Genomic DNA, 8,493 nt, shown 5'->3' on the forward strand with positions numbered 1-8,493 from the left:
TTCGAACATTGCTTGAGGGAATGCAAATTAAATGTAAACAATTACATACAATTGTACTAAAATATTAACACATTGAATTATTCCATTGTTATTATTTGCATTTGATTGAGTGATTGATTAAATGATAGATTTTTGTTTACATAGTGCAATTCTGAGAAATGTTCATCCAGACATTACCGCATTCGTTTAGTATTCTAAGCGCCATGTCAGATGTTTTTTTCTTCTAATAATAGATTTGTTGTTGATTGTAGGTGTGAATAGGTTTAATTTTAACACAACGTTAAAGTTGATTTAATGCATTTTTTTATTAATCAGCAACGATTTTGTAAAGTAATTAACCCATTACCGCCCTTTGTCCCCATATGAGGACATCTGTTTAAAGGTGTGATTTATAAACAAGAACACGTGGTCCCAAGGACCAAACAAGTGTTATTTTTTATTAATCTCGGTTCAGTTTGTAATATCAGTTCAGTTGTGTTTGGTAAAAAGTTTTACTGTTATTAAATATACCAAGTGATTTAAAGTTAGTAATTCGTGGAGTATAATATATCGATTACGTGTAGAGAAGCGTGTTATATTTGAAATAAAATTCAAGTGAAAAATTTGGCTAAACGGTAAGATAAGGTCCTTAAGTAGGGGCGCCTCTTTTTCGCAAAAGTGAGCAATGAATTTTAAGGTTTTTTATGAAATCCCTTTTATTTAGTCGGTAAAGAATTATTAAAAATCAATTAAGGGTACCCCCCATTCTCGGGGTCAATTTTTTTGATTTAATTTGAATCTACACTAATTCAAGAATGTTCCTACAAAATTTCATATGAAAACCTCAAGAACTCTTGAAGAAATAGCCGATTTATTGTGTCAGCATCAAATGACGGCTAAAGGGCTTCTCAAACTTTAAAAGCGTTTTTCTCTTTTGCGTATGGCGGGCCCGATAACTCAAAAATTAATAACCCAATCGATTTCAAATTTTTACACATCTGTGAGTGTATAGCTATCGTATGAACTAGGATAAAGCCAATCGGTGAATATCTTCCTTATTTTTATACCCTCCACCATAGTATGGAGGGTATATTAATTTTGTCATTCCGTTTGTAACTCATCGAAATATTCATTTCCGACCCTATAAAGTATATATATTCTTGATCAGGGTAAAATTCTAAGACGATCTAGCCATGTCCGTCCGTCTGTCCGTCCGTCTGTTGTAATCACTCTATCTTCTGAAGGAATTAATATAGATTGCTGAAATTTTGCATAGGGTTGTCTTTTGTCTGCAGGCAGGTCAAGTTCAAAGATGGGATATATCGGTCCACGTTTAGGCATAGCTCCCATATAAGGGTACCCCCCATTTTCGGTATTTTGGGGTTCTTGACCGAGTTTTACAACTGAATTTTTTGAGTAGTTGAATACTGAAGATAAATTTCTGTAATTACTTAATATTTTACTTTAATGTTTTTGTAAATCAATTCAGAGTAGTTCTTATTCAAATGATTTTTTTCTATTACTTTTAATGAATATTTATGGAGCTTGAAGAAATGTAACATGAAAAGAAATACTAGTGTTTAAAATTTATATTTTTAATTTGGTCTAAGTTTATTTTGTAGTATACTGGCCATATAAGGCTTTTTGGCTTGGCTTTGAAATGAATAAATAAATAATAATAATAATAATTCGCTGAAATTTGATACTTTGGGTTCTTATTGGGTACTAAGTGTCTCCACAAAAAATTATGAGTATAGGTCCACTTTTTCGGGTAGCCCCCATATAACGTTTCCTCCTAATTTTCAGTATTTTGGGGGGTTTTTGATCGTATTTTTCCACCGAATTGGCTGTAAATTAATATTTTGAGTTTTTAATAGGTGCCAAATCTCTCCACAAAAAATTATGAATATATGTCCATTTTTTCGGGTAGCCCCCATATAAGGGTACCCCCAATATTCGGTATTTTGGGGTTCGTTGCAATTTGGTATTTTGTAGTCGTATATGGTAACAAATCTCCTTACCAAAAATTATTTATATTCGCCACCTTTTTGGGGTAGTCCCCATATAACCCCCTTTTTTATATTAAAATAGTTATCTAATTTGTTCCACGTTTTGGGTTTAGTTCTAAGAGTCTGTCGTAATCATTTAACCTGCGGAGGATATCGAGATAAAGTTAGAACGTAAGGTTCGATAATGAACTATACATGAACTATAACCCGCATTTAGGCCTAGCACCTGTGTGGGAGATATCAGAGGGAGTGGACCGATAGTCCACATTTTCGATCCTGAACTAAGTTTGGAAGAATAATAAGATATGCACAGGTTGGATGAAATCAACATTTTCTGGAACATGGTTCACATTATGGTTTTGGTATTTTCCCTACATTTTCATTTCAACTACCTTTTAGTATATCTATGGTGGAGGGTATCCAAAGTTCGGCCCGGCCGAACTTAACGCTTTTTCACTTGTTTAATTTGGTTTTTGGTCAAAAATCGGCGATTTTCCAAAAATATTTTTTCAAAGGTCCGCCATTTTGTTAATTTTAGAGCGAAGTCAATAATCCTAGTTCATACGAGAGCCAGACATGTACTCTTTCTAACACCGTTGGAATTTTCGGATTCCGATGTTCCAGTGATGAGTTATCATGCCCGCCATCAAAAATAAGGGCTTTTTTTTGATCACAAAAAACAACAACAAAACATTTTTGTAAATTATTTTTCTTCCATTTTAAATCTTCAAATATATGTGTGCATAGTTACTAATCTTAAAAATCGAGAATGGAGGGGGTTCCCTTAAAGCAAATTTTGACCGACAGTTTTCTTTTGGGCGTTAATGGGTTAAATATTAATTTTGAACTTCATCTACGACCCAAGCCTTCCAGAAATAACTAGATAGTTTATTAAAACATTCAATTTATATTATTTAACACATTCATCACATTTTCTAAATTGCTAAATATTTGTTTTTTTTCTTTTTTTTTATTGCGGCAGCATAAAAAAATTCATAATTGAGCGATAACCTCACATTGTGTGGGCTATTAATGTTAGATTATAGGTACGCTTACCACATGTTCACAGATCATACATTTGTTTATAGAAATTAATGCCAGATTTGTTCCATAATCTAACTATTGCGGTCATAAAAATTAGGAAATTTCAAGAATATTTTCAACAAATTTATCGCCTAAAATGATACTAGAATGATGAAATAGTGGTCATAAAAATATGTTATGCTATGTTAAAGTTTCTTGGATTGAAATATGCAGCAAAAAAACTTCAAAATTTTAAAACGATGGATTATTACAATATAGAGTATCAATATGGGATTCTGCGCTCAGTATTGTGTGCATGAAGGTATATTACTCTCCAAATGATCATTTCGAAACCCAATTTTGTTGCAAAATTACAATATGTCCGGCTAATATTTGAGCAATATTTTAAAAACTTAATAATAGATCTGTACCCATTTGGAATTAAATATACCAAATACAAAATATGCGGCGGTGACATTTATGTAAGCCTGTATCTAAAATTTCTACTGTGGAGATTTTTCTTGAATTTAAAATTTTTCCAAAATCCATTAAACATTTTGGATAAATTGAATAATCGGGTGGTATATTTTAATTGATATATTCCCATTCGGAGACCATCGGTAGCTTGTTTCAATACCAATGGATCTTAAATCCTCTATTTATATAGATATACAAACATGGGTTTATCGATCTAGAATTAAAATTAAAATCCGATAGAAAATGGTTTTACTGCTCTAGCGCCCGGCCCATTTAACAGATAATTCATGTCACGTAATTAGAGATTTTTCAATATTTAGCTAGACAATTTAAATTGTATCTTAATAGTGGACAAGCGTCATAAAATCTAGACAATCCAGACAAACTGGCAACCCTTATTAACGTCTTATAGTAGGACACATATTATGTTACTCCAAAATATTCGGTATTTGATGGATATTTTAAAGCCGAATTGGGTGTAATTTTGTATTTTGGACTCTAAAAGCGTAGGTGCCGTATTTCGATACGTTACAGACTTTAAGCGCGTTTTTCAATCATAATGGCTTTAGTTCTTTATTTTGGGGTTTCGAGGGGTATAAAATCAATCTATCAAAAAATGGTCAATGTGCTACACACCATTTCTAGGTAGTTTGCACCGAAGTGAATCTAAGAGTCAGAGTTGCCAATGTCAGAATTTCTGTTTTTTTATGAATACGTTACATACAACTTTAAATACTGGTTTCTTGAGAATGAACAAAACGGGATTGTGGGTGTAATTTTGTATTTTGGATTCTAAAAGCCTAGGTACCATATTTCGATATTTTACAGACTTTAAGCACCTTTTTCAATCATAAATACTGGCTTCATGTCAGATAGAAAGAACAAAATGGGAGAGTCTCCTTTGTTATGTCTTGTCTCGTTTCTTCTTATTTTTTACATATTTTCATGTTCTGCTTCATTAGAGCAATCATATACGATGTTTGGCATATCGTACTTAGCACTTATATAGCACAACAATTTGGAAAATACACATGCGAATTTGGTAAAACCAATGCAGAGATCGGTAAGAGTGTCTGAAATAAAGAAACAATGGAATGCTAAACTAGTAAAACAAGCTGTTGCACAAATAACAACCAACAAGTTAGGGGAGAGTCGGAAGACGATACCAAAACAAAACACAGCCGAACAATGTGGTGGTGTTTTTTTTTCTTTTCTTAGGAGCTATACATTTGTTTTTGTCAGAAAAAGAGAGAGGAAAAAAATGAGAGCAAATCGTGGTGAAGTAGAGTGAAGTAGAAAAATAGTTGTGTTTTTAATGTAATGTTTTGCATTTTTGGAAAAAAAATAGTGGCTTTCTCATGATTTTAAGAATTTTTAATTGTACTCTAAGCGAAGAACGTGTATAATATAAAAATAAAGTATAAATAAAATTATAAAAATATCTATTAAAAATTTGTCTGTGTAGTGCATTCTCTCCAATGTACCCGATTCGTACCAAATATTATTTTAATTCGACCAAGATAAAGCCTAACCATGGTTCACTCCTTTTGGACAAGCTCCCACTTTTTACTTGGATGATAGAAAATATCGAATCAATATATTTACTACATTTTACAGAAAAAAGAAGAAAATTAAACATCATTGATATATTTTAAGTGATTATTTATACTCTTTCGAGTCGAGCTTGATGATCTAAGTTTTGCAATGAAAAGGAAAGCCAGGAGAAGAACCTACGTACCCACCATTATGCGACGCGTTTCGCCGTTGGTTAAGCGGCTCATCAGGCATATTGGGCTATGTGGCTTTACAAAGGTCGTACGTTGATAGCTTGTATTTATTCCGCCCTGATGCGGAACTTACATATGCGAATTAAATTCAAATTTGTCAAAGTTCGACATTTGTCTTCATTCTAGGAACAGTCCTTTTCAAAACAAATTTTTTTTTTTGTTGTAGCGATGGATAATTAATCCACACACCTACAATTTCTTCCATGGTATACACATGTTTTTGCGCAACCGTTTTGGAAGTGTGTTGATGGCTCAGAACGTTAAGTGGTCTGGCAACATTTGTGTTGCTCCGAGGACCTAGGTTCGAGCCCTAGCCGTGCTCAGCTCGATATATATTTTCAGTCTATATATTCCACGTCAAAGTCGACTTTTGGAATTTGGGCCCTAACACAAAGTCTACTTTTTGAAATTTACACCAGTGAGCGAAGCAGTTTAATCGGACAGGGCCGATCTTACGATACCATACACAAGTACCACGGAACTCTAACTTTCTGGGGAATATTTATTTAGAGCCTGGGCAATATTTCCTTACACTGACATATTTCCGAACCCTTTTAAGAACTTGTCCAGATTTCCTTCACCGTGGGTTGTGTTGTGATGTTCGATCTTTTGACCTAAAGATCGACTCGAAAAAGTACGAAAAATTAAGTTTTTGGGTCCACTTTATCCCAAAACTATTATCTCACTATCACCGTAAGTTATAGGCGTTGTCCTTGGCTATAACTTGAACCTTAAATTTCAAAGTGATCAGCCCTATATTTCCGCCCTCTAGTGTGGTAATGAGTTACTAAATAAGTATAACTCCCAAAGTCAATTTAGAAGTCAACCACTCCTCTTGGATATACCATCAATTTCTCAGGTTTATATCCTTCAAGGGTAAATATATACAATACAAATATATAAAATACAAATTTTGTAATTTTTCACAAAAAAGCCAGGGTATATTTTACCCGGTAAATATTGACCAATCGCTATCAAAACTGCCATGATTATTCTTTGGCTGCACCCCATTCTACATGTAAAATGTCTCTTGGGCGACCAGAAAAACATACAAAAATAAAATTTTTGGTCTAATTCATCTCTTAATATTAACGGATCATTAGCAAAAGCAATAGAGGTCTTCCTTGGCCAGAACCCATTCTACATTCAGAATTTAGTGAAGATTGGTCTATAACTGTGGCCTATATTGTGTTTACAAATTATAATAGACAGACGGACGGACACACATGCCTAGCTAATGGAGATATTACGATCTGTATACTTAAAGGTGGGTCTAGGACCGGTGTTACAAACTCTTGGGGCTGCACAAAGCTATAATACCCTGAAAACATAGTTGTATAGTGTATAAAAAATGCATATAACATCAAATACGGTTTTAATTCTTTTCTCCCAATACAAATCTGTCCGAATTGTGTTAAAAATTATAAACATTACTACGTTCGGCGTAGTAATCTTGGCTACCTATACATCCTTCTTTTGTGGGTTGATTATCTTCTAAGCTATCGTATTTATTAAAGCTATATTTAGTTGATTAACTGTATACAAATATCTCGACTGTTGACAAATAAATATGTACATTAGGAAATTGTTAGTGAGTGGACATATACAGTGGATCCCTACACCTCATATGTGATAAATAAACAAGATAAACTGGAAATTATCATAACAAACTTAGGAAAACAAAGCCTAAACTTTACGCCTGATATCTTTATAAAAGTAGAAAGTATTGCCCTGTTCCACTGTTTTAAAGTGCATCACAATCGTTAGAATAAAATTTGATCAGCAAATAAAAATTAACAGCATGTGTTATCTATTTGACATCTGGCTTGAGATTAACCGCAAGCTCAGCTCTCAATCATCCGACTGCGGCTATATAAAGTCGTGATGTCGGCGAAAAGCCGATTAAATTAAATTTTATTTTTGAACGGTAATAAAGTCTCGGAAGAAAATAAAAAAAGTATTCCACAATGAATCTAAGTGGTAAAAATGTTGTTTTTGTTGCCGGTTTTGGTGGCATTGGTTTTGAAGCCTGTAAGCAATTGATGACTCGTAATGTGGCCGTAAGTTATCCTTATTTAATGCCATTCGAACAATCAAATCAAATCTTTGTATTCCTTTAGAATTTATTCCTTTTGGATGTTATGGAAAATCCCAAAGCCCTGCAACACTTACAGGATTTGAATAAGAATACCAAAGTCACTTACATCTATTGTGATGTCACCGATAAAACGTCCATTAAAAATGCAATCAATCATGTTGTGAAAAGTGTTCAATATATTGATGTATTGGTAAATGGCGCCGGTGTTATTGCTGATCGTAATGTTGAATTTACAATTAATGTGAATTTAATTGGTCTGATTAATACCACCCTGGAGGCTATGCCGTATATGGATAAATCACAAAAAGGACGAGGTGGTGTTATTTTAAATATTGCCTCGGTATTGGGTTTGGAACCTTGTCCACCCATTGCTGTTTACAGTGCATCGAAATTTGGTGTTGTAGGCTTTACCCGCTCATTGGCTGTAAGTTGTAAAATTGTGTTAAGTAATTCGGATTCGTTTTAAGATCGCTAATATGTTTTCAGGATCAATATTATTATCAACGTAGTGGTGTTGCCATAACTGGTCTTTGCCCTGGTCTAACTGAAAGTCCCATGACAGCTAATCCCACAATTAGTGACACTTTTGAGTATTCAAAACCATTGACAGACAAAGTATTTGCTGCACCACGTCAACCAGCAGCAAAAGCTGGTGAACATTTAGTCCAAGTTTTGGAAATGGCCCAAAATGATACCTTGTGGATCACAGATCGTTGTGCCATTAAGAAAGTCGAACATAAATTGTTCTGGGAAGCCTATTAAAATGATGAAGTGCTATAAGGGCAAAGTAAATGTAAATGTTGTTAGATCTTTATGTCTATATAATGTACATACATGGGTGTGAAATAGTATATGATATCTTCTAAATAAATCCTATTATTTTTATATGCGAATATTGTTGTTAAAAAAATATAAAATGTAATTTTCCAAAAATCAATTATAACCAGCTGTGATTTTTTATCCTTCACCATAAAGTATGTTAAATTTGTAATTCCTGTTACAATATTTATCGGAGGCCCCATAAAGTATATATATTCTTGATCAGAATCTATGTAGATTTATGTGTCCGCATGTCTGCTTGTTGAAATGTTACCGGTCAGCCCACGTATAATGGTAATGG

At 33.5% G+C, this 8,493-nt stretch overlaps 1 protein-coding gene across 1 annotated transcript; it reads left to right on the forward strand.

Annotated features, from left to right (window-relative positions):
* Positions 1 to 7,228: 7,228 nt before the first annotated feature.
* On the forward strand, positions 7,229 to 8,141 carry LOC133321470 (alcohol dehydrogenase-like). Its single transcript, XM_061530562.1, has 3 exons — positions 7,229 to 7,335; positions 7,396 to 7,797; positions 7,860 to 8,141. The coding sequence occupies exons 1-3, from the start codon at positions 7,243 to 7,245 to the stop codon at positions 8,133 to 8,135; spliced, it is 771 nt and encodes a 256-aa protein (XP_061386546.1). The 5' UTR covers positions 7,229 to 7,242; the 3' UTR covers positions 8,136 to 8,141.
* The last annotated feature ends 352 nt before the right edge of the window (positions 8,142 to 8,493 follow it).

This window comes from Musca vetustissima, unplaced genomic scaffold, assembly GCF_032173495.1.
Source record: "Musca vetustissima isolate MV318-11 ecotype Yass unplaced genomic scaffold, APGP_CSIRO_Mvet_v1 utg4496, whole genome shotgun sequence".
In the NCBI taxonomy this organism is placed as follows: domain Eukaryota; kingdom Metazoa; phylum Arthropoda; class Insecta; order Diptera; family Muscidae; genus Musca; species Musca vetustissima.

What these genes read in the sequence shown, in the direction of transcription:
- LOC133321470 (XM_061530562.1), top strand. Translation starts at nt 7,243, where the DNA reads ATGAATCTAAGTGGTAAAAATGTTGTTTTTGTTGCCGGTTTTGGTGGC. An exon ending in TGATGACTCGTAATGTGGCC is followed by an intron (nt 7,336 to 7,395) that starts GTAAGTTATCCT and finishes GTATTCCTTTAG; the next exon opens with AATTTATTCCTTTTGGATGT. An exon ending in GCTTTACCCGCTCATTGGCT is followed by an intron (nt 7,798 to 7,859) that starts GTAAGTTGTAAA and finishes ATATGTTTTCAG; the next exon opens with GATCAATATTATTATCAACG.